The sequence below is a fragment of the Colobus angolensis genome, unplaced genomic scaffold (genome assembly GCF_000951035.1).
Source record: "Colobus angolensis palliatus isolate OR3802 unplaced genomic scaffold, Cang.pa_1.0 Scaffold491, whole genome shotgun sequence".
In the NCBI taxonomy this organism is placed as follows: domain Eukaryota; kingdom Metazoa; phylum Chordata; class Mammalia; order Primates; family Cercopithecidae; genus Colobus; species Colobus angolensis.
This window is the reverse complement of record NW_012118388.1, coordinates 62,657-90,084: the sequence shown is the minus strand read 5'-3', so window position 1 is coordinate 90,084 and position 27,428 is coordinate 62,657. Positions and strand designations below refer to the sequence as shown.

Here is a 27,428-nt window from a genome sequence, read left to right as displayed (position 1 = left end):
ATCAAATTTTTCAACCAACTTCAAAATCCTCACTTCTTTCATCTGTTCTTCTTTCTCCCTTGCTTCATAAAGACATATAATGGTGACAGGAAAGAATAACGACTGTAACACTGATGATTTTGGTACTGCTTCCAGCTCTGCATCTACTTTTTTTTTTTTGGTGGAGACAGGGCCTTTCGAGGTTGCCTCTCTTCTGGTTCTAACAATGGTCCTAAAAAATATCTCTATATTTAAATCCCAACATGTCCACTATACTCCTGATCTAATCCTTACAATCACTTCTAGGACTTAAACTAGCCTTATAAACAACTACTAGTTAAGAGGTACGAGCATTTATTATATGCCAGGCACTGTACAAAGTTCTTTGCACATTAACACATTTAACATTTAATCCTCACAACAGCCTTAAATGGAAGGTATTATTATCATTATGTCCAAACGTGGAAATGAGAGGACTCCAAGCCCATGTTTAAATGATTATACACAGTGCCTCACTGCAAACATTCCCCCCATTGCTCTACTCCTGAACTACCATCCTATTTCTTCTTCTTTTCTGTGGCACACTTCTTCAAAGAGTACAGTTACTTTCTCATCACATGTATATCCTTAATTCATTGTAATTTGATTTATACACTCTTGTGAATAATCTTATGTAACTACACTGTACTGAACAATCACTACTAATTTTAATCCTATTTATTTGATTGCTAGATTTCTTGTTTATCTTATCTATAACATAAATACGCACTGCTTAAAGTTTAATTACAATGCTTTAATCCTCTTGCTTTCTTATACCTGGGAAATCTTAAATCAAAATTTTAAACATCACATCTCTGGCCTCTGAATACACAACTCCACAGAACTCTTGTCCAAGTCTTAGGCTGAATTTCCTACTGTCCGGTGGACTCCTCCACATTTTTCTCATAAACTATCATATCAATAAGATGCCAAGTCGTATTACTTTTACATATAATTTTTCCCAGATTTCTTACTTTGCATTCTCATTTTACGTTCCTAGCTTAGATGTATAATTACGTCTTAATTAAACTAAGAGTCTCCTACCTGTTTTTCCTAGTCTCCATTTTCACTTCTCCAACATACTCTGCAGCCGCAGTTGGTTTCTTAAAACTAAATTGGTCATTTTTACCCAATTGCCTAAAAATAGTTGATGAATCCTTCACAGCAATGGTTCTTAACTCATCCCCCACTTTGATAACCTGAAAAAAGCCAAACATCTAAAACTTGGTACATAATATCATCAAATAGTCGCAGATACTCAGACGCTCATCTTCCAGTCAAAAAGGAGTTGAAGAATTCCCATATAAAATTCATACTCCCTGGATAACATCGGTTTTAAGATCTTGTCCCATAATACTTTCTGGCATCATTACCTTTCATATTTTTTCAATTATCCTATTCGTCACACATAACTGAATGTTTATCACTCCTAAAACATGACATATACTCTATCACATTTAATCATGCTATGTTTTTGGCCCATAAAACCCTCCCAATTTCTCCTTTTGTTGATGGATCACTCATTTATGTGCTGATAACCACACTAACTCCACTATATATTTCAGTTTGCCTCCAATTAGATCTAACTCATATGTTTCCTGTCTCTGATGAGAAGCTTCACGAAAACAGAAACTCTGTTATTCTTGAGTCCCTGAAGTGTCTAGCATAGTGTTAAAATGACTGCTGAACAATACAATGAATGAATAAACCAGGATGACACTGAAGTGAGCCAACATCCTTCCAGGGCTATGAAATGTTCATGGCAATTAATTGAGGGTAGCCGTTTAGAGCTGCTAGTGAAAATCTTCTGCATAACCTTTACCTCCCTGGAAAGAATCACCTTTTATACTTTGGTCACAAACATATATAGTTTTTCTTCTACTAAATGCAGAAGCAAAAGAAGTATTTTCTTTGTTTTAGCCATACTATATTTGTCAACTCTTAAAAACAATTTCTTTAATAAAATCTGCGATCTGATTTGATTTAAACCTATCTTTATGCAGAAGATTTTAATTATGCAAGGTTGGAGTTGATTACCATAGAATTTAGGCTGTTTGGCCTTAAAAATATTAACTCTAAGATGAATACAAGAGAGGTCTTCAAGTATCAACAGACTGTCACAGAAAAGGGGAAGGTAATGGAAAGTAAGTATTAACAAATGAAGTAAATTTCTTAAAACTACAGATGAGAACAATATAATGGGTAAACATAATGGATCCATTTAAGCAAGACCATGTGAAAAGTTTTTAATGGATGATCACATAGTCTTAACTATCTGCCCTGGATAATTAAACCTTTGAAAAACATTTTATAGTCCTATTGTAATAAGCGTATTTCATTGAAAATGCTGGTCAGTATGTAAACATGAAATGATGTAGTAACATTTTTTTCTCATCTGTAACCCGTAATACCTTCAAAGTATCCAACTACCATCAAACATATTTCCTTTACTCAGATAATAAAAATCATTCCAGATGTAAAACACATTCATCCAACTATTACTTATAATGGAATTAAGAGCTGAATACGCTCTCTAAAAGACACAGTTTCAAATTAATTTGTGACTCAAAAGTAAAAATTTTATCCAGTGTCAAAAAATTTTAAATAAACTCTATCTACTTTAGCTCTTCCAATGTTTCTTCCAAAAGACATAGTTTAAGACTTAAAAATTAACATTTTAAAAATTCAGCTATAGCAAAGTAGAGGACAGTTCAATAATCCAAAGAGGTCAACATCATTTAAAATTGTACATACAAAGAAGCACACTCCAACGATTTTTTACTTCTTAGATATTAAAACACATGAAATGAGAAAGTCAAAGTTATGGGACAGTTAGGACAGGTAGTGACCTCTGACCAAGTATTTCTGATTTATGTTGAAAATAAAATATTAATTTTTAATTAACATGTATTTTTTATTTTGGTGTTACGGCATTCAGCAATGTGCTTTAAAATCTATGTATTTTTTAATATTTCTGAGAAAGACTAGAATGTTTATGTACATGTGATTACTTTGGTCTTTCTTGGGGGATAGCTTTCAAATATGTTCTGCAGTAGATAAGTTTTTTGGTTTAATTTTACGGCTACTATTTGCTATAATTAGTCTTAATAAAATATTATAGAAAAAGATTCTGAAAAAATTAGATTGACATAAATTTTAACGTGTTGTTTGTCAAAAAGATAAAAATATAAGTTCAGTTTATTATTTGCATGTTACATATCTACCCTTGTTTTGTACCCAATTTTGAATGAATGTATGAACAATACTCACTTTTCATTTTTTAATCAATAAGATAATCAGGCTAAATACTGAATGGACTTGGTAACAAAAAATATCTTACTATGTAAAAAAAAAAAAAAAAGAAAAGAAAGCTAAAATGATGGGACTTACATTTTTACTACATGTACATTATTATTCTGGATAACTATTCTACAGGGGAGAAGACGACAGGCTAAAATGTCAAGCTAATCTAATTTTATTCCACTATTTATTAGTTAGGAGTATGGACCTTGGAACTAGACTTCCTGGCTTTGAGTGCTAGGGCTTGGTCACTCAAAAGTTAAGGTAATCTGAGCAAACTGTTCTTTCTGCCCTACTTTCCAAATCTGTAAAATGGGATCCATAATGGTAACTACATTTAGAGATGATATATTACTTGTGAAGGGCTAAGAACAGTTGAGTGCCTGAAACAGGACACAAAAATGGTTAGCTAATGTTAGTGTTCACATTCAGCAAACTTTTGGCTCCTAAGACTGACACATTTCATTCTAAGCTACAGTATTTTAAACGTTTGTGTCACAAAATAATGACATAAAAAACTATAAGCAGGCCAGGCGTGGTGGCTCACACCTGTAATCCCGGTACTTTGGGAGGCCCAGGTGGGAGGATCACGAGGTCAGGGATTAAGACCATCCTGGCTAACACGGTGAAACCCTGTCTCTACTAAAAAAATACAAAGAAATTAGCCAGGCATGGTGGCGGGCACCTGCAGTCCCAGCTACTCGGGAGGCTGAGGCAGGAGAATGGCGTGAACCCAGGAGGCGGAGGTTACCGTGAGCAGAGATCGCGCCACTGCACTCCAGCCTGAGCGACAGAGCGAGACTCCGTCTCAAAAAAAAAAAAAAAACTCCAAGGAATAGAGGTGGAATCTAAGGAACTAGTATTAACTTAAGAATTTTCAAGCTATTCCTAGGGTGGCAACTATTGCAAAGGGATCTATCTAAGCATTTTGATAGTGGAGCCAAACTTTATACAGAGATTCAACAGTGGCAGAAAACACAGCAAATCCCTTCTACCAATACCAATGATCCAAAAAGCCTAGTTCTTAGAAACCAGTATATATGCATCTTCAAAACCCCTTTTCACTGGGGTTTCGTTTTAGAAAAGTCTACTTAACGGCCTACATCACAATAATTAACTAAAAGTAGCCTTACTAAACCACGAAAATACCATGCCATCCATATTCTTGTTCTTTCTAAGCTCTGGTTCAAGAAACCCAAAACCTTAGAAGCAGCATTCATCTCTGTAGGAAACCCTGAACAGCCTAAATTTATTAAATTATATCTGAAAGACTATAATGAATCTTGTTTAAACACACACACACACACACACACACACACACACACAAGTAAAGAACACAGGCAAAAGAAAATATGAGTATTGCTCTATTACCTCACTACTGCAGTACTAACTAATATGCAATCTGTCTAGTTTTGTAGTTTTTCCCTTCATCACTGTAGATGAAATGCAATAATGTATTTAAGAAAGCCACATTCCACAAAAGGCTTCTTAAATTGTACATATCATCCTATTCAAAAAGAATAAACAGGCAGACCACACAAAAGTACACATACAACAACAAAAAACACCTAAGAGATCTAAATCCTCTCAATGAATAAATAGCTCACATGCACACCTGGATGGGTTTTTTTCACAATTATGTATACAAGAAAAGTGATTTATCATCTACTGGTATTTACTGAGAAAATATTAATGTATCCTGATCTTCCATTTATGGGCATGAATTCCTTCTGAGAGAAAGATTTCTAAATTTTAATTAATTTTGCTTAGTCCTTTATCCACCCCACCCCCTTCCTTTTTTGGGCCATTGTTCAAGGCCAAATTAAATAATTACATACATCTGGGCTAAGGTCACAATTTCAAACCACTCTGGGCTACTAGAACCTGCAAACAACTGACAGTTTCAAAAGTTTAAAGCAGACAGTGGGAAGAATCTATAATGTACCTGTTCATAAGCTGGTTTAAGTACTTACCTGAAAACAAAAGCTGGGCAAAAACTTAAAATTAGTAAATAAATGCAAGAATTTAACTAATTGTCCTACACAAACTGAATTACAAGGTTGGTAATTCTAGTTGATGAAGGAAAATTCCACTTTATAAAGATTTTCAGCTAATTAATGTAGAGAAGGAATATGTGAATTAGGGGAGAAAAAGCAATATTTGCAACCCACTAGTGAAATTAATTAAGGCAGCAACCATTAGTTACTAAAATCATTAGCAGAAAAAAATGTAACAAAAGGATCAGAATGTCAACACCCAAATCCATAAAGTCTTAAAGCATCATTAACATCACTAAAAGTGGGGCAACCAGATATTAGATGTCTCCTACTGAGACACAATAGGAAGCACAAGAAGCACTTAAAAGAAGAAGAAAAAAAAAAAAAACCAGGCTCTAAATCTTATCAAGCCTTTGGAACTAACTTTAAGTTTATATAAGAAACGCAGCAGATAGAGGAACAAGTTAACATGACACTCTAAGGAAACAGCAAGGCTAGTCTAATCTGTGAAACTTTCTAAAAGGATAACCATGTCACTTCATAAGTAAATGGACGTGAGGTTGGGAGTAGAGAAAGGGAGAGGACTACTATAGACTGAAACAGACTAATGAGATAAAACAACCAAATGCTATGTGTGGCCCTCCATAGGATCTTGTTCTGAACAAATCAAACTTTAAAAGCATTTTCAAGATAATTGGGGAAATTTTAATGTGAGTTGGGTATCTGATGACATTAAGAAATCATTGTCAATTTTGATTAAGTGTAATAATCATATTATGGTTTGGAAAGAAAATGTAATTATTTTAGAGATACTATAGTAATATTTGAGAAGACATGTCACAATGTCAAGGATTTGCTTCAGAATACAAAAGAAAAACTGAATAGATGAAACTAAGTGTCAGCGCTATTGAACCAAGATGACAGCTGTATGGGATTCATTATATTAGCGTACAGCGTAAATCTCTAATAATAAATTAATAAATATTACCAAATGAATAACCCATACAAATGTAACAAAGAAAGAAAATCAAAGTAAGTTTTCCAGTTAATTTTATGTATCACAAATATATAGAAAATAAAAAATTCAGTTTAACAGCTAATTAAAATTGTGCCAGCAGAACTGTACCAAAATAGATTTAAATGACATTAATTAAGTTACAAGTTCTTTTCTGTATCAGTAATTCTCAACTCTTGCTACACAGTAAAACCATCTTGAGATTCTAAAAACATAGGAATGCCTGTGACCCACTCCAACTATTCTCAGTCTGGGGTAGAATCTGGTGACTTCATCAATGTGCAGCAAAATTTTGAGAAATAATGTTCTATAAGACCTACATGTTTACCTTTATGAATAAATGTTGTATCTGTTCACAATGATAACTATTTTAACGTCAATGATTTCCTACAAAAGATCTGCTTTGCCTTTCTTTTAAAAACTTTATGATGAGAATGCCTGTTCCTCAATCTGAAATACAAGGAAAGCTCTAAGATAAATATTGTTTGTACACACTCTCTCTCCTAATTTTTAGAATGCAGACAACATGATCATGAAAAATTACTTCCAGCAACTTTTCTAAGTGATCTACCCCTTAATAAATTAACTACACCTCTTAACATGAGAAAACGGTTATAATGATATCTCAATTTATAATCTGAAGGATTTTTGATCACCGTGTTCTTTGAAACAGAATATATGAATGACTAATAGTCTGCCACGTTTGTGATTATGTATTTAGATGTCAGATTTTTAAACTCATTACAAAGTACTCAGTCTCCTTTCTTTGAACAAATTACATTTTCTGAGACACTATGATACCTAGCATTGAAGGAAACAGAAAAGCCAGATATAAATGTTCGTCTTAAAAAAGTACTGTGTAAAATAAATCAATTCAAATTTATAGTACTGATTCTAAAGTAATTAAATTCAATCAAGTAGCTAGATCTAATAAAAAAATCACACAAGAAAAAAAAAAAAATCACACAAGGTAAAGTGCAGCCCCCCACAAATATTTAGCAAAAGAGTATCACCTTATATTTGTGTTCTTACAAAATTTTTGAAACAAATTCAATTATTTCATTTTGAACAAGTACTGTTTCAGGAAGACTGAGCAGGAAGGTAATCCTATCAATACTAGTTTGTTGAAGTCATCTGATTAAATAGAGGAAAAGATTTAGTTACTATTCTAAAAGGCATGTCCTCACTTATGCGATATTGGGTATCACTGTAAACAATGTTTAAAAAGCAAAAAGAAAGGTGGAAACTGAGATCAAATATTCACCAAATGTATGAAGAAGAAAATAGTGTCTTCATGTCGTACAAATGAACACTTTGGGATTGAGATCAATTATTTAAAAAGATAGATTATTTAAACCTACTTTTCCAAAAACTGACCTGTCTAACATACATGAATAAAGCTGAAGGCTTGGTTCATCCAAAATATGCATATTAATATCCTTACTACCCATTTTATAAAAATTATTGTATATCCTAACAGAAAGAATGCAGGTAAGCAATTTAGAGAATTGTGACTGTCAAATAAACATTTAAAGACTGCAAACTAAATCTTAACAGAAATTAAAATAATAGACATTTTCCTATCAAATTAATCTTGTGAAATTAAAAAATAATATGCTGGTAGGGGAAAAAGTAGGACACCCAGCCTCATATATAATTAATGTTAAAGTTAATATCACCTTTAGATGAAGAAATTTGAAAATAATGTAAATAGGCTTTAACATTTTCTTTGACCCAATAATTCTAATTCTAGGAATCTAGTCTAAGAAAATAATTTGAGAGGCAAAAAAGTACAACGGTGTTTTAATAAAAAGTATGGAACAGCCTTTATGTCCACTTTCAAAGGTACAACATATCCACTAACATGCTATGCAGGTATTGAAACTATCTTTTAAAACAAATTCTAAGTAAAATGTCAATTACAGTAAAAGATAATGCAAATCTGCAAATACAGAGCAATTTTAATTTTGTACAGAAACATGTATTTACATTAAAAATTTAAAAATAAATGGTTATCTCTTGTGAATTATCAAAACTTGGGTCCATTATCTGATTTTTAAAACCTTTAACTCACCTACTTTTAACCTATTTTTGAGTATACTTAAAAAGCCCAGTTATAACAAGATGCAAAAACATTAAAACAAATAAAAAATGAAGTCACTTAGGAAAGGCTAAACATTTTTTCCTTTTTCTTATGAGGCAGAGATGAAGAAACAAAAATGCATTATACTAAAAAATGCAACACAGAAGTGGAAAGACACTAGACAATTTTTTGGTGAAGGGAGGAACTTAATTTACATGCTTTTAATGTAAAAATGTAAAACACTTAAAAAATGAACAAAAGTGGTCAGGCATGGTGGCTCACACCTGTAATCCCAGCTCTTTGGGAGGCTGAGGCGGGCAGATCCCCTGAGATCAGGAGTTCCAGACCAGCCTGGCCAACATGGTGAAATCTCATCTCTATGAAAAAACACAAAAATTAGCCAGGGGTGGTGGTACATGCCTGTAGTCCCAGATGCTCGGGAGGCTGAGGCGGGAGAATCGCTCGAATCTGGGAGGTGGAAGTTGCAATGAGCCGAGATTGCGCCACTGCACTCCAGCCTGGGCCACAGAGTGAGACTCCGTCTCAAAGAAAGAAAAAAAAAACGACTTTATTATTGTTTCAAGAGTTTTACCAAGGTCATAAGATCACAAGGAAAATGCTGAAAAATTCCCTACAAGAATCCAGGTGACTTCTAAACAAGCCTCCCTGCCAAGGATCCAAGCGCATCTAAGTACATTCAGATGGGCAAATACACACAGCTCAGTATGGTCCAAAGAAGTGATTATTGTAGTCCATTGTTAATGCTAGCTGGAGTTTCTCGTTATTTTATCTTTAAATTGTTTCTAAGAATTTTTCAACTTCTTAGAAACTATATGTAAAATCTTGATGACACCATCTGTTTTAATAAAGTAATGTATCTGCCAGGTACCTAGCTGAATGCCTATGACGTAGAAGTTACTCAATAAATTCTGATTCTTTCTATAACAACGTCTATCAGTAAAGAGTTTAATAATCTATAGTAGTAATTATAAGCAAAAATCATGTTTCACTGTTTCACTCTTGACTTTGCCTTTAAAAACTGTACACTGTGAAATATTCAATCTTATTAACTCGAATTACGAATTCAGCTAGACACACACAGAGGGGTAGAGATTCTGTCAGGAAAGAGTGTAAGTGACCTAAAGCATCTACTACAGTCATCAAAAACACTATGACTTGTGCTAGATATACCAGAAAATTCAAATAAAGGGTCAGATTTGTTTGTTTAAAGTTGCCAGAATTAACAAGTAGTTAATTCTGATTAGTTACTAGAATCAAATATCAACTGCCTTAGAGTATCTTTCTCTACATATATACCACTTACAGATTTCAGATTCACAAACTGATGGCATGATTGTTATACACTGGGAAGTATTTCCAATAACTACTTCATTATACGATTTTTTCTTTTTGAAATGATGGACATAAACTAAACTGTAAAAGCTAGTTTGTCAACTATCAATTTTGAGTTCCATATGTATAAAAATCATGACTTAACGATAATCTTACAAATACTAGAAATCAAGAAATACATCAAATAAAAGGAGACTCTAAAATTCCATCTTATAAAATCACTTTGCATATTTTACTTACAAAATAAGATTTTCCTGTATTTTTTTCTTCATCTTGATTTCACTCTATCAACTATAAGTTGCATATGCTTGCACTGTATTTTTTTAGGAGGCTCAAGTCCATTGTGGTACAAAGTAAAATATAAATGATTAAGACAAAATGCAAAGAAATAGCAAAATTAATTTTACAGAAAATTTCTTCTAGTTTAAACTGTTTTTTTAAAAGGCCGCTACAATATGCTTCAAAAAAAAATCCCACATGCCTCCACCCATTATGTATGTTTTGTCTCTTAATATTTCACTGTTTCCATGCAATGCTAAATAAAACAATCAGATCAGCACTGAAAAACACACACAAGAACTTCAGGCCTAGACTTGGGCATAGTGACATCAAGTTTAAAGCGTAACTATGGCATTAAGAATTCAACAGTATTTCTTCATTAGAGCTTTTCTTCTTTTGTTCTGGGAGAGTGGCATGGAAGAGAAGCTGAAGGTATTAAAAGTAACAAAACTAACATAATTTTACTTAGAGTTACGGAGAACACTTTGGATTGTTCTTAACAGTATTCATATGCCTTCACTTGAGAAAAAGAAAACTCATGAAACCTAACACAATTTGGTAAGGCCCAAAATGGAGGGATTCATTATACTTACTGGTACTTTTCCATTTGGCAAAATGGGAGAAAAGTGGTTAAGACAATAAAAATCATACCTAAGAGAGATGTCTCCTTGGCAAATGCTGCGGCAATAGCTGGATCCAGGGCAGGTTGTCCATCCCCAGATGGAAGATCGGGTCGAGTATAATCCCTACTTTTATCATTGTTGTACTTTACGTTCAAATTCACAAGTTTGGAAAAATCAATCCTTAGGGTACAGCAGGCATTATAAATATTCTGACCATCTAGGGCCTGTAAAAGTGAATAAAGTACATCAGCAATCTTAAACAAAAAATAAAAATTAGTGAAAGTATAATTTTAATAAAACTTAACAACAAAAACTCGAACTTAAAAGCTACCAGGAAAAGGATTCCAATTTCATACATCAAATTTTGCTGTTCCAGCTGTCCATGTATTAGTTTCCCCGAAATATTATCTTCCTTAAATAGAAAATGCTACTTCAACCTAAAATACAATCAGCTAAGCATCCATGCTAATACTTTTAATTGTAAAAAATTGCAAATAAGTTAATTTAATAAAAAAACTGATAAGTGTCACAAGCAGGAAGTCCTGCAAAGTAGTACCACACTACTCTGCTCAATAAGGTTAATTTTATTACACATATATTTATTGCTGGATGGCAGTACTTAAGATGATTCAGTACAGTTTTATAAGGTAACTGCTATTTGATGCCACGTTGTACAAACTTGCTTCAAACCAAATTATCCTAGCACATAATAGCAATTCCCATAAAATGAGGCAAAAGAGAAAAAACTATTTTCCTTAACCTGAAATGTTCACCCCCAATCAGATTATCTTGATGAAATTAGTAAATCCAATGTCATTCCAGAAAAGTTCTGAAACTGACAAGTGCCAGGTCTAGGATTAATTAAAAGCCTAGAGTCTTTTAGGTCATCTTAAGCAAGTTGTTTAACCTCTCTGAATCTCAATTTTTTAATTGGGAAAACAGGAATGATGACAAGGGCTGTCATGGTTCCTCACAGGGTTATTATGAGGAGTAAACTAAAGATCACATATGTGAAAATACAAGATAAAGGACTATGTTATTGCTATGATTATCTTGTATTTTTTCTGCTCCTATATAATCACCATTTCTAGTTCAGCTGGATACAAGCTGGAAACAAACTAGAGAACAGGTGAACATACTGTTAACTTTTCATTAAAAGAATAAACATGTCGTGTTATGGAAAAAGTAAACCTCTACAGTTAGCTTAAGTATATAAAGCTTTTAATTCAAATATTCTCACCTCTGGAAATATAAAACCTTTTTTCTTAATACACGAATTTTTTACGTGACTAATTTACCTACCTAAAACCTAGAAAATAATTCAACACAGGTTCATTCACTTCAATACAGCACTGCTAAAAACTCAAAGAGACTTCATACACATCAGGATTTGAATTACATTTGGGTTAGGCAAGGTACCTATCATCACATAAAAGTGGAAGCCATGTATCAACTTTATCAGCCAGAATAACATAACTATTAATTCAACACCCTGGTGTAAAGGCAAACAAAGCACTGAAGATAGGTATTCATTTACTAATGTAGCATTCCTATAGGGAAAATGTAAGATAAGTAACAGAACTGACGTTTCTACACAACAGATAAGTATCAAAAGATGAGTAGCAAAATTCACTCTTAGGTGACTACTTCAATGTTATCAAAGAGAAAATGATAGGAGAAAAGATCTGGCTTTGAGTCACAGTATTTAGGTTAATGCTAAAAGTGCTGATACAAAATTACTAAACCCACACTACGTTTTTTAGGAGCTGAATTCTTTCCCAGCAATACTGAGGGCGATTGCCAAATTATCTAACAATTAATATGCCCATTGTGAGAAAGCCCTCCAGGAACCTTTGAAATTTTCCCTTTGAACATTAAAACAAAAACAAAAACAAAAACTTTATGTAGGTGGAAACTACACAAGTATACCTAAGGTACAAGAGCTAGAGAAATAAGCAAACAAGATGTAAATTAATCATCTGTTAGCAAAAGAGGAAAGAAACAGGAGCTGAGGATGCATGAGAACAAAAATCCAGGTATTTTAAATAGTTGACTAAAGTAGGTGACCACAAATAAGAAAGGGAGTAAAATCAAATTTAAAAAACATATGCAAGCTCACTTCAAGCTCATGTATTTGCAAAATCCCAAGAAACAGCAGTAGCACACAAACCAGTCCCGTGGTTCAGCAATCAGGAATGCGGTGATCTTGTTGGAGTAAAGATTTCTGACAGTAAAAGCTCAAGACAATTTGCAGAAAGACCTTCCAAATGTGCCTACTCACGGTGAAAGTTTAGACAGTAAGCAAAAACAATCAGAAAAAAAATTTTCATGTAAATTTGAAGTTTATGGCTAAAACATGGAAATCAAAACACAGGAAAGATATTAGGCACAGAAAGCATAATTATAGCAGCACAATGAAACATTGCATATGGACTAAAAACATGAAAAGCCACAATAAAACTATTTCCATTTTTCAGAATGTTTACTATTTATAACTTACTTTTTTGAAGAGATTGTTGGGGATCAGATTTAGCATATGGTGAGAGAAACCATAACTTCCAAATTCTTTAAATATCTACTTTTTAATTTTTGGCAAGTCATGAAAAATTATCAAAATCAACAACACAAAATTAAGCTTATAATACTAATGTAATATTTCAGACTAATTATTTACCACTATCAACCCCACTCTGGTAGATTATGCAGGATTTTCCTAAAGCATCCTAAAACCACTGATTTCATCATAAATTCTCCATTAATATGAATGTAAAATATACAGATTGTAAATTAAGCAGATGTCAAGCAGAATCTTTGCCCAAGATATTAGGAAAGGACAATTCCATTAGGTCTCTCAAAGAATCTGCATAAAGCAATGTGTACTCTGTGAGAAGGAAATGAATGACATAATCTTACTTTCACAAACGTTTTACCTCTTACTTATTTTTATTATTAGTTAGTGATGAGATGGAATCTCCTGGAAGAAATAAATAATAAGAAACAACCCACTTATACGTTAAAATAAAATGATCATATAAACAGGACTTCCAGAAGACACAATATCACTGTCCAGTGTCAACTAGATATTCCTAATAAAGACATAGTGTTTCTGAAAAGCTGTTTCTAATAACAAAAACCAAAAAGAACCATTTCCTACTCACGTGTGTTATAATGTAAGGACTACATAAAACAATTTTTAAATCCCAGGTGAAAAGGAGATTACATTAGCTGTCTTATTATACTGTTAAAAAGACTAGTATTTTTATGCATCAAGTAATTATATTCCTCAACATTACAAAAGCTGAATTAGAATGCCAAGAAGGCACATCTTTGCCTAATACACTACTTTCCAATAAATAAACAAATTTTCTAAAAGGTATTAAGGTGTTTTCTTTAATAAATATGAGGATCGCATAAAATACTTTTTATAGATAATTAAGATTGTTACTATGACTTCTGATTTTTGCCCTAAATGTCAATGCTTAATACAGCAGAGAACAAAGCAGACATGGTACTCAGAACTTACAGTCCAACAGAAAATATACACATTTAACAAATTAAAAATTGTACGTGTGGTACTGAGAACTAAGAAAGGAAGGGATCTAATCTAGTTGAAATGTTATGGAAGACTTCTCTCAGAAAGAGGCTTCTAAACTGATACTTGAAAGACAAAGAGAAGCAGAAGTTGGGCATAAAGAGAGGAAGAGAAAAAAACAGTATTAGCAAATGGAACAGCAATCTGTAAGATCAAGACATCAGAGAATATACAGTGTATGCAAGCTATTTAAAGAAGTACAATACAGCTAAAAAGGCATGAGAGGAGATTGGAGAGGCAAGCTGAGGACTGATTTAGAGTTTTATAAGCCATGATCCATGATAAGAACTGTGGACTTCATCACAAGGACAAAAAAGTCACTAAAGGGTATTGTGATTAGAAGCAATATGACTTGAGGACGATATCATTCTTAGTACTCTGTGGAAAAATAATGGAGGCTGGGGAAGATGTCAAAATGGTGAGTTCAGTCAGAAGGCCAAGGAAGTAGAGATATGAAAGAGCTATTACTACATCAATGCTACTCAAATTATGATTCATGGTCCAGCAGCCCAGGCTACTCTGCATGAATATAAGTCTGTGTCAAAATTTATGTCAATATCAACATTAAGCATACTGTTTGCTAGAAGTATGCTGATTTCAGTTTGACATACACTAACTACCTTGAGAGACCACATCTTGAATAACACTGGCTTAGCCTGCAGTGGCAGCAAAGGAGTTGGAGAAAAAAGGCCAGATTCAACAAAAATTCAGGAGGTATAAATCAATAATATCTAATGACAGGCTGGAAGGAAGGGGAAAAATACCATGTTTTCTGGCTTGTTAATGAGACTGAAGTTGGTATTTTGCACTTTACTAACAGCAGACACCAAAAACAGGAGCTGGATTGAACATATTAAGTTTGAAGATAATCATTAGACTGCCAGGTTCTTAATGTGGGTCTCTTAGGAAAGGTCTGAGATAGAAAATGTGATGTGAACACTGTCTGAATCACAGAGGTTTAACGGAGCTGTGAGAGCAAGTGAGGCCTCCCAGGTAGAAGGGGAGTGACATGACAAGGAAGAAACAGAGGGGTAGGATAAATCTAGGTGAGAAGTATCAGAGACCAGGAAGAAAGAGAATTTTAAGATAATGGTGCACAGTGTCAAATATTATCTAGATATTAGGTAAGACAAGGACTGAATCATACCACTAGCATTTAGCTACTCTAATAATCAATGGTGACACTGGGGAAGAGTAATTTGGGTCAACAGTGCTAAAACCAAATTATAGTAAGTAGAGAAATGAGAAGATAACAAACAACAAGGATAGCCTACTTAAGAAGTCATGAGTGAAAAGGGAGAGGGGAGGCAGGGTGATAGAAAGTATGTAGAGTTATAGATGGATGGATTGAAAGTTGAAGGTAAATTCATTTAAAATGAAAGAGGCTGAGAATACTTGAAACTGGTGAAAAGTGGCCAATATAGAGAGAAACAAATGAGAAAGAGGGGATGACAGATAGTGCAGTCTCCTGAGAGGCAAAAGACGATAGGCTTTGGTGTTTATTGGTCTTAGATAACTAAACATCTATGCCTTTTATTAGAAGAGAAAGACAAGTGTGAGTATTAGCAGACTTTGCAAGAAAAACTGGAAGCTTCCATGTGATTTTCTTCTTCAAGCAAGTGAGAGTGAGGAGAGATATGGTAGAAGGGAAAATTTCTATCTGATAGAGGCATTGTGAAAAACAGAAAAACTGTTGACTGAAGAAATGTGAGGAGATTTTTAAACTAGAGTAGGGGGCTTCTTTGTAGTTGATGCTGATGGATTTAAACTGGTACCAATTGTCAGATTATGTTATTATGTGATATTCTCTAGTAGAGCCCAGATGCAGGCATGTAAAATGAACATTACTGCAGTTATCAAAAATGTAAATTTTACCAAAGGGTCTAGATTACAAGGTAATGGGGCAAAGCAAGTTTAGAAAACAAATTTCTTTTTCTTTCTCTAATAAGTCAAGTGTGAGTTCTGATACCAGAATAAGTACTTAATAAAACAATTATCTACTGTCTTAGAACTATAACTTTTAATCTTTGTCAAGACGACCTGAGTGCATACCTGTGCACAAACATCAATATTATAGTTGGATGCTTAGTATCTGTTCACAGAAGATTAAACGAAAATTGCAAAAGTTGACATAATTGACGTACTTTTATGAGATTAAATGTAACCATGTACTACTTCAGACAAGATACACATATAAACTATTTTCCCCATAAGAATTATAGCTCAAATACAGTATAGTCCCCAATCAAATTTCATTTAATTGGTCCTCTAACAAATACTTTTCTTTGGAGTCAGAAGAGCAAGGAAACTATTCCACATCAAGAAAAATGTAGACTATATTTAAATGTTTGAAGTTGTGAAAAATGTCACAGAAACCATGATTTCTAGGTTGTCTCCTATTCATAAAACCTCATACCACATTGATTTTGGTAGCCAGGGCATGTGAAAGGACGATAATCATTTTTTGGGAAAAAAAAAGAATTCTAATTGTCAATCTATGCCTGAAGAGGAAAGCATAATAAGATTAGATTATACCTGAGAACCAGTGAGGAGCAGCATACTGAAAGAAAGGCTGAGACTGAAAAAATGTCTGTCTACCTTATAGGTAGTGTTCATTATAAGTAATTCACCTTTAAATCTTAGCATCCTCTTGTAACAAAGGGGAAACCCCTGTTTTGCTGACAACATAGAGTAGTGGTCAGAAAAAATGAGACTATAGCACTTGGTAAACTATCACAATTATGCTATTATTACTTGTATAGCCTTTCTGCTACCTACAACTAATTTTGCTCCAGAAATGAGGTTGTGAAGATGCAAATACAATGAAACAATTATAAAAAATGGTCTGGGCTCCACAGAAGTAATCCTGATCTGGAGGAAGCATTTAAGTATTAGAGACAATAATTAATCTGAAAGTAAAAGAACGAACGAAAGAAAGAAAACCAGTTAAGACAAATGTAAGCTTATTAAATGGTTTCATAATAATGGCTTAATAATGAATTTTTAATGGCTTAATAATGGAATAGTAATAATAATGATACTATGGCACAAAAAGTTAAAGAGACAGAGCAAAAGTAGATTTCAGATATACAAACAGAAGATTAAGGTACTTGGAAGCAAAGATGTGGTATGCAGTTTTCAGTGGCAGCCTTGACAGGAAATTTTACATTTCTCAATGACCTCACATCTTCCATATATAACAATGACAAAAAAGATAAATGATATAAATAAAAAGTGACTAGAAACCTATTCATAAAAGCTTTAAAAACAAAGACATTAAAGATAATATATAATTTTAAATAAACTGAGAGCCTATCATAGCATCTGAGCCACATCTGAGTATTTCAGCCAAACTCTCTTGAAAACTAATTACTTTGAAATTCCCACTAAAAGCCACTTCAAATCTTATGCAGGTGCACATCCACAACATAGTCCTGCTTTTTTCTTAAGGGTACAAACTTTTGTCCTTAAATTAAAAAAAAAAAGTAAAATAATAGAAGCCTACATTATGGTTAACTACAACTATGATTTTCCTGAAAATAAGTATTTCTTTTTTATGACAAATATTAAGGTTTCTTAATATTATTTTAATGCTATCAATTTCTATCTATGCTGCAAGATATCATTAAGTATATATATATTTTTTACATATACATTTCAATTAAAAAAATCACTATCTCAAAAGAAAGACTTACTAGTTTTGCTTGTTGAGCATTTACTGGATCACCATACTGGAGCAAAGCTTGGAACTGGTTGTTTTTTGTAAATGTGATTATCTTCAAAACAGCACCAAACTTAGAAAATATCTGTTAAAACATTTAAAACAAAATGTTACTTATTTACTATATTATTATTTCTCTAATTTATAGGTAATTATGCAGATTAAACTTACTTGGTGAAGAACATCAAGTGTTACAGGGTAGTACATGTTGTCAATAATTATTCTAAGTACTGGACTCTGGGCTGGAGTCACTGCACTCTCGCTAACTGTGGTGCCACTAAGAGGAGTATTTGCTGTCTGGACAGCTGTCACAGCTTGAAGAACTGCTTGAGCACGCTGGAAATTAATATTATGTAGTTTAGAAACATACCCATTATTGTCACATACTTTGCTACCTGTTACACTACTAGTTCACTTTGTTCCTAGAACTTACACAGATTAAACAACATTTAATGGCCACTCAACATTTTTAAGCACCTGCCATGAGCCAGATACCACCTGTTTAATAAATCAAATATTCTACTAGTATTTCATTCAAAAAAATTATCCAGGCTTTGGGATCAATGTTGAACAAGTAAAGATACGATACATAATTTATTCTCAAAAAACAAGATGTAGTTTTACAGACACATGTATCATCAGAAAATGTTTTAAACAGAAATTTAGAGAACAATAAAACTTTAATGTTAATCACTCCATAAAACAGTTACATTGTAAATCTCAACAAGGGGGTTACTGAATTATCCAAAAGAACTCCCATAAAGCTTATTATTTCTAATACAATGTTAAAATAGGAAAGTGCAGAAAATAAATACATTTTTCATACTACACTTAACTTCTGACACCAGAATTTTTAGAAAAGAAACCGATGTGTACTCCAGCCCAAAACCAAAAAATTCTCAGGTAAACTTCAAGATATTATATGAAGGATATTTCCCATAGATTTTACGGTATCAAATACACCATCAATTATAAAATGCACTATTGTTTTAAGTATGACTAATAGATGTTGCCAATTGAACTATGGAAGATAGACTACTCTAGAACACATCAAATTTCTGAGATTTTAAAATGTGAAAAAATATAACCATAAAATTGAATAAACACAGTATTTATAGGAAATCTGCCAATCAAATATTACGTTAAATGCTCCAAAAGATTGCCTTTATTACTATTATCCCTTTCCTATTATTATTATGACAGAGTCTATGATAAGGACATAATTTCTTTCTACCTTATCTGTGGTCCAAAACCAACAAAGGCAAATAGTTCTAAAGTATAACAATGACAAATACCACAAATACCTATACATAGCTTTAGAGTTTGAAAAATCTGTATTAACAGTTAATAAAAGAGAATACAAAAGAATTAAGATACTTAGGAGAATAAACAAGAACAGTCATTTTACTAAAATATTATATAATCACAGATCACACGGCTTGAGAGTCCAGATACATATCTACACAATCATTTAAATGCTACTTAATTTTATCTATAAATTTATATATTAGCCAAATGACTTACTAATTAAAATCCAACATTTTGAAATGTGATAGATTATTTATTTTAGTAGACATCTTGATACTATCATTGAAAAACTAATTGTAAATTGGTAAAATCAGATTTACAGAGCAGTAGCTATTCAAATGTTTAAATATATTTAAATATTTTAAGTAGCTCATTGCAATATTATCTTCATTAGTGAATATGTTCTTACGGTATTTATCTATAATAACAAGCATAGACTACCACAACTTAGAAAAACACTACACATCTACTGCTTCAAATAATAAAATGTGTTTTTTAAAATAGGAATCCATGATCATGGTATAAGAGTGGTGTAAAAGATTAAAAATTCCCCTTCAACTCTGTCATCCATTCTATTTTCCCCTACCAACCCCTCACAGTACTATCTTAGGTATCCTTCCAGAGATACTAGCTACATCTACAAGCATATATATATATAAATATTATACTTATTCCATACTTTTTTCCCAATACTATTCATATTTTATTCAATACTATTCATACTTTTTAGTTCAATACTATTCATCCTTTTATTTAACACTACTCATTGTTCTCTATCTTCCTTTTATGGCTTAACAATCATGTTCTCCCACACCAGTAACAAATTACTTCATACATTTCTTTATGATTTCATTTTTTTAAAGACTTCATATATTTTTTCTTATAATTAATGGAGCAGAGTTGGCTTGCCAACATAGATTTTAATAAAACTTCTTACCAAAATATTACATACACACAGAAAAGGACACAAAATCTAAGTATAAAGCTCCATAAAATACCACAAATTGGACATCTCTGTGAAATAACTACCCAGATAAAAAACAACATATTATCAGCACTCTGTAAGCCATACTTATGCTTCCTCCATGTTACATAAATGGAACCTATCAGATATATTCTACTTAGGTTTGGCTTCTTTCAGTAATTATGATGTACAGTACCCATGTTCTGCAGGTAGCAGCAGCTTGTCCATTTTAATTACCATACAATATTCCGACCGGGCGTGGTGGCTCATGCCTGTAATCCCAGCACTCTGGGATGCCGAGGTGGGTGGATCACCTGAGGTCAGGAGTTCGAGACCAGCCTGACCAACATAGAGAAACCCCGTCCTTACTAAAAATACAAAATTAGCCTGGCATGGTGGTGCATGCCTGTAATCCCAGCTACTCGGGAGGCTGAGGCAGGAGAATTGCTTGCACCTGGGAGGCAGAGGTTGCGGTGAGCTGAGATCACGCCATTGCACTCCAGCCTAGGCTCGAAACTCCATCTCAAAAAAAAAAAAAAAAAAGCAATATTCCACTAAATGAATACACCACCACATATTCTGCTGCTGTTGAACATTTGGATCATTTATAGTTTGTTGGGCTACTACATACAGTGTTCCATGAATTTTCTTGGACATATCTTTTAACATACATATGTATATATTCTCAGGTATGTTAACTAGGAGCGAGTTTACTCCTCCTAGGAGTAAACTTTGAGTTTACGTCAAAGAATAGTATATGCTCAACTTTAGCAGATATTTCAAGTTTTCAAAACTGGTTGTCACCAATATTTTATTACCTATCCTTTTAATTTTAGCCACTCTGGTTATGTGCATAGCAGTATCTCATTCGGAGTTAAGGCTCTCAATCCAAACCTAATCTACTCTTTGCTTATCAGGGGATGGCTTTTAGAGGAAGTAATAGCTAAAGGGAGACCTCAAGATATTTAACACTGGTCATGTGAAGTGTGAGGTGGAGGAAGGTTGGTGCAAAAGGCGGGCCAACCCACAATATTCCATGCATGAGAGTTGTGACATAATGGCAGCTAACAACTAACATCAGGAGAAAGCATGCCAAGTTACAGGATATACCATTACTTTTGGGACAGAAGCATAAGCAAATAGGGTGGAAGCAGTCATAAGACAGAGGACAAAGAGTAGTAATCTCAGAAAACGCCTTTACCCTGAGCATGAACAGGACCTACCGCATGGGAGTAACTTAGATATGTGCATTTGAGAAAGATATGCACTGGCTGTACTAGGGAGAAAAAATTCCAAGAGGGAAAAGAAAAAGAAAGTAGTTTATAAAGATAACTGCTGTAGTAATATAGCCAACAGATGAGTGTGTTTGAGCAATACAAGTAGCAGGAAAGATGGAGAAAACCAGGCAGATAATTAAAAAGTGTGAACTAATAGGACCTGGTGATTTCATGAAGGGATGTGGAAGAATTCATGGTTAATGCATACTCATTTGTATGTCTCCTATTATGAAACTCTATTAAAATGCCTAGAAGTGAATGAATATAAAATAAACAAACACTGAAGGGAGGGAAGGTCATCATTAGCTGAGAATAATTTTATCAAATTCCTGGAACACAGAAAATGAATGGAACCAAATAGACTGGAGACACAGTGAACACACAGCAAAGAGGAGTCATACTGGTAGCAGTCACAGGAACCAAATTAGAAATTGGCAGGTTCACAGGAGGAGGGAGTGGGTGAAAAACAGAAGAACAGAAAGTCTAGTTCATTAACAAAGAGCTAAATTTCTCTTCTCCCTCCTCTGACCAACTTGTACCCTCACCATTAAACAACAACAACAACAAAAAAAACTCTCTCTTAAAGGAACCAGAATTTCTTTCTTTCTTTATTTCTTTTTTTATTTAAGAGACTGGGTCTCATTTTGTTGCTGAGGCTGGAGTGCAGTGGTGTGACCAGTTCACTGCTGCCCCAAACTTACCTCAGTCTCTCAAAGTGCTGGGATTATAGGCACGAGCCAAAGTGCCTTGCTGGTACCAGAAATTCTAAAGGGAGTTTTGTGACCCAGAATAAGAGCTCTTTGGTATGTGGGGGGGAATGGGAGTAACAGCTTGGTAGACACTCTTCATTACTTTATCCTAGAGGAAAGTACACAACTTTAACAAAATATAATTGTCCATTCTGAAATACGAAGAGACAACAAACGGGGGATGAAGAGAGTGAGAACAAGATAAACATAAATGCTAACACTGAAAAAATAACTCAGCATATAGTGATGCATTTTTTAAATACTGTAATTAGTATCCTGGAAGTACTGCTGTCACAAGACATAACCGACTACAAAAAAAAAGATGACCAAAGGAGATTGAAGGGCTTTAGAAAATGAAAAATAAAATTGTAAAAGCATTTTTTTCAACAGAAGAACTTTGCACTGATTATTCCTTCTGTCTGAAGTGGCTTATTCCCTAACCACTTTGAAGATCATTATTCAAATATCCCCTCTCAATGGGGCTTCCAAGGGTCATCCTAAGTCCCCCTCCTCCACATCCATGCATAGGCGCCAGCTTTGTTCTTTTTTTTTGGCAGAGTCTCGCTCTGTCACCCAGGCCGGAGTGCAGTGGTGCATCTGGGATCACTGCAAGCTCCACCTCCCGGGTTCAAGCAACTCCCTCTGCCTCAGCCTCTGAGTATCTGGGATTATAGACATCTGGCACCATGCCCAGCTAAATTTTTTTTCTTTCCTTTTTGTATTTTTAGTAGAGACAGGGTTTCGCCATGTTGGTCAGGTGGGTCTTGAACTCCTGACCTCAGGTAATCCGTCTCCCTCAGCCTCCCAAAGTGCTGGGATTACTGGTGTGAGCCACCAAGCCCAGTCTCCAGCTTTATTCTTTATGTGTTCCTTTCGTTTAATCTTTTAAAATGAGAATGTGCTTGCAAATTACTTAAATAATAATGAAACAGAAATGGGACATTAAATGCTATTTTAAGAGGACACTGTGTGTGCTAAGTGCATAAGCCAAAGAAAGAAAGACAAACGCCACATTATCTCACTTACATATGGAATCTAGAAAAGCTGAACTCACATTAGTAGAGACTAGAAAGATAGTCACCAGAGGCTAGGGGAGGGAGGAATGAACAGGGAAAGGGGAGATGATGGTCAAAGTACAAAGTTTCAGACAGGAAGAATGGTTCTGGTGATCTACTGTACAGCATGGCAACTACTGTAATGCATACTATTGTATGCTAATGAGTTGGCTGATGGCTGGCAGCCCCACTACAGGATAGGGACTGGTCACCTGAAAGACCAAGGCATGATTAGAGGCTTATTATCCTTTGTAATATCCTACACAATAAACGAGTAAATCTCAGTAAATGTTTCCTTGAGTTCTCTGTGCTGCTCTAGCAAATTAACGAAATCCAAAAAGGGGGCTGTGGGAACCCTAACTTGAAGCTGGTCAATCAGAAGTTCCAGAGGCCTGACTTGCTGGTGTCTGAGGACATCTTGTGGGACTGAGCCCTCAACCTGTGGGATCTGATGCTATCTCCTGGCAGACAGTGTTGAAACTGAGCTAAGTTGGAGAACACTGCGGACATGACTGCTTGCTTGCCATGTGGAAAAAAAATTCCCCCACATTTCTGGCCACAGAAGCCTTCTGTGTTGATTGTTGTGGTGTGAGCAGAGGAAAAACAGTTTTTCCACATTCCACTGTATACTAAAGGAATTTTAAATGTTCTTACCATAAAGAAATTGTAAGTATTGGAAATGATGAGTATGTTAACTAGCCATATTTGATCATTCCACAATATATATGTATTAAAACATCACCTTGTACACCGTTAAGTATATACAATTATTTGTTAAAAATAAGTTAAAAATGCAAAAAAAAAAAAAAATCTAAGTAAAAAGAAAGAACAGCAGATATTTTCTTTTGGTATTCTTCCTCTTTATTATTAGAAGCATACATTCTTTTTCAAAAGAAATTAAAAATTCATCATCAAATTAAAAAAACAGCTGAAATTTCAGTCCTATCTTTTAGGTAAAAAGTTTTACAAGCTTATTTTTCATAAACTAAACGATTTTGTCACTTTGTAAAGTGACAAAAATCTATGAGGAATAGTTTTCCATTACATTTTTATTAAGAAAAAGTCTGTATTTTACTGACAGAGAAAGATATCATTAGTTTTAAAACTATATTAAAACAGATAAAGTTTTAGATCGTTACAACAGTCTTATAATGTAGGTCAGAAAACATTCTAATGCTATTTTTAAATATATTAATTTTAACTAATATCTTCTACATTACATTTTCAAAACATCAATACATTCATATATTCTTCATCCTTAAGATTTCTTTTCCAGGAAAACTAACACATCTTCAAAAATTTTTTTTCCATAAGAAATTAAGACCTATAAAAAAAGTCAAATAACCAAAGGCACTGAACTTCATCCCTTAAATTCTAAGGAGGAGAGTCGTATAAATAGTTTATGCTAATAACAAATCCTACCTGATAAGCTCCACAAAAATTTTAACTTGCAACAAGAAAAAGAACATTTGATCAGGGGTTTAAAGGAATTCAAAATGACATAGTATTTAATACTCAGAAACATTCTGCATGAAAATACCTTAAAAATAACAAGAAAATGCCTATAAGGAACATCTGAACAGGTAAACATTTCCTTCCTATTAATGTTTATGAGATTCACAGTATGTTCTAGGCCATTTTATTTATGCACCTACACATACTTACTTGGTTTAATGTATTATCTGTCTTTAGTTCTTTGTGATTCGAGTACTGGATATATATCGGTTGGTTACGAAGATGAGGTGTCACGGCAGAATAGTAATTAACCATAGTAATAGCTGCTTCCTCGGTTGCTAGTTCCAAAAATGCCTGAAAATTTAAGTAGCACAATTTTTAATACTATAAATTCAAATAAAATTAATATCTGAGCAATCTATTCAGCTGATTTTAATCAATTATCTAGAATATAATCTTTCAAGTTACTTTTAAATGTTCTAATAAGTAGAATTAGAAATCGCTTGTTGAAATTTAGGTATACAGTTAAAGCTAACCTCAGAAGAAAGTTAGAACTGAGTATATGCTGCTTCTACCTTCTACCTATGATTTTTCACACCCACAAATCTATTTCCACAACAAATGCTAGAGAAAATGTAAATATTTTCTAGCATCAAAATTTTACCACTTCTACCCTAGAGAATATAAGATTTCCAAGTCATTTAAAAAGCAGTATAATTATACAGAGACAACGAAAAACATTACAAATTACATGTCAGATTAACTTTAAGTATATAAAAGGGAGTGTTAAATTTCATAAATTATTTTAAATGGTATCATTTAATATTTTTAAATAAAATTGCATATTCTCATAAAGTAAGACTAAGGAAAGATGCGACTAGTACTCCTACTGATTTCTGATATCCAAGACAGAGCCATAGTAAAAGAAATACTTCATTTGTATTTTCCACAATTTCATAACAATTACTCAATTACAGCCCTAAAGTGAATTCAAAAGGCAAAGTTCAAAAACTATAGTGATTCATTCACTTTGGCTACCTAGCATTAGTTTCCCACAGATACCTACTTGAAAAACTGAGAATACGACTTCTGTTCCTTAAGAAACATAACCTACTATTTTCTCCCTTTTACAATTAATTCACACCTGCTGGATAGTTTGGGGTTTAACATTTCATAAACCCCAAAAGAAGTGTACCTGATTTTTTCCTTTCAGCATAAGGATGTTGGTCACCTTACCAAAAGGTAAGCCTAAAGCAATAACTTCAGTTTCTGTTACTTCCCCAGGTAATTTTCGAATATGAAGTACACGAGAAGGAGCACCATCCATTTTATCTTCTCCTTTAAATTTTTTACTATCATTACCATTGGCTGAAAGACATTAAAAAATAGTCTTTATATATCAACAATAAAAGAATGTATGAATTTTCCTATTTACGTAAAAAACTACAAATTTCCAAAAAGAACTTAAAAACATATCTGAGAATACTTAAATTATTCTTAAAAATTCAAATGCTAGGCTTTCAAAGGAATAAAATCCTATCCACCTATTATTAAATGAAATTATCAATTAGTTAAGATCGCTGTTAATGTGTTTCCCAACAGTATTATAAAGAGTAATTATTAATAACAACATTAAAATGTAATCTCATAAAGAAACTGTCCAATGACTAAAGAATACAATCACAGTCACGTGCCACATAACTACATTTTGGTCATTGACAGGTCGCATATACAATGGTGGTCCCATAAGATTATAATACCGTATTTTTATTGTACCTTTTCCGTTTAGAAACATCAATACTTACTACTGTGTTACAACTGCCTCCAGTATTCAGAACAGTAACATGCTATACAAGTTTGTTGCCTAGGAGCAAAAGGCTACATATACCATATAGCCTACATGGGTAGCATGTTTGTGTAAATGTACTCTATGACATTTATGCAGTGACAAAATTACCTAACAATGCATTTCTCGGAGGGTATCCCCATCACTATCTCCAAGATTTATGACTGTACCTTGTAATTTAATCATCTTATAATGAACTAATATGAATATTTTTAAAAGTGAAAAAACTAGGTTGACAAAAATTAGGAAGATTATAATTTTACCTGAGAAATGATAAATTGTTCGATTTGAAAAACGTACTTGAATGTGGGACCAAAGAATGTAAAGTTTATAAAACTGATAATGCAGTCAATCTAATTGTGGCTTATCTACAATGAGCTTCTTCTAATATATTACTATTACCATCTAAACTACCTAATATTTTGTGACTATTAACATCAATATACCCTAAATCACTCATGAACTTAATTATCTTATTCTATTACCGTGAGATTTAAAGTAATATAATTCAATCAACAAATTAGTTAACAGCCTTCATTCCAAATCTTCACCAAAAAATAAAAACATTATTCAAAATGCCTATAAAATAGGTAATATTTAAATAGAGTTGTTTGAAAGACTTGCAATCTACTATGCCAAATCAATGGTTCTCAATCTTTTAGGATCTCAAGGATATTTCTGACACTATAGCTAAAATGAAGGATCTTGACACATTCAGAAATACGCATGTATACTCCATTTTGTATAAACCTTTAGGTAATTTATGGTATTTCCCAAAACATTCAACACAACC

General features: G+C 33.4%; 1 protein-coding gene across 8 annotated transcripts in view; it reads right to left on the bottom strand.

Moving 5' to 3' along the window:
• PTBP2 (polypyrimidine tract binding protein 2) overlaps nucleotides 1–27,428 on the bottom strand; it is a 92,377-nt gene that overhangs the window by 18,868 nt on the left and 46,081 nt on the right. For all 8 annotated transcript variants that reach the window (XM_011959400.1, XM_011959396.1, XM_011959397.1 and 5 more), the window contains 5 exons: nucleotides 25,985–26,157; nucleotides 25,000–25,143; nucleotides 18,153–18,317; nucleotides 17,956–18,066; nucleotides 10,697–10,892 (listed from right to left, as the gene is read on the bottom strand). In XM_011959400.1, the coding sequence (XP_011814790.1) occupies nucleotides 10,697–10,892; nucleotides 17,956–18,066; nucleotides 18,153–18,317; nucleotides 25,000–25,143; nucleotides 25,985–26,157 (789 nt within the window). The remainder of the gene's footprint in view (nucleotides 1–10,696; nucleotides 10,893–17,955; nucleotides 18,067–18,152; nucleotides 18,318–24,999; nucleotides 25,144–25,984; nucleotides 26,158–27,428) is intronic.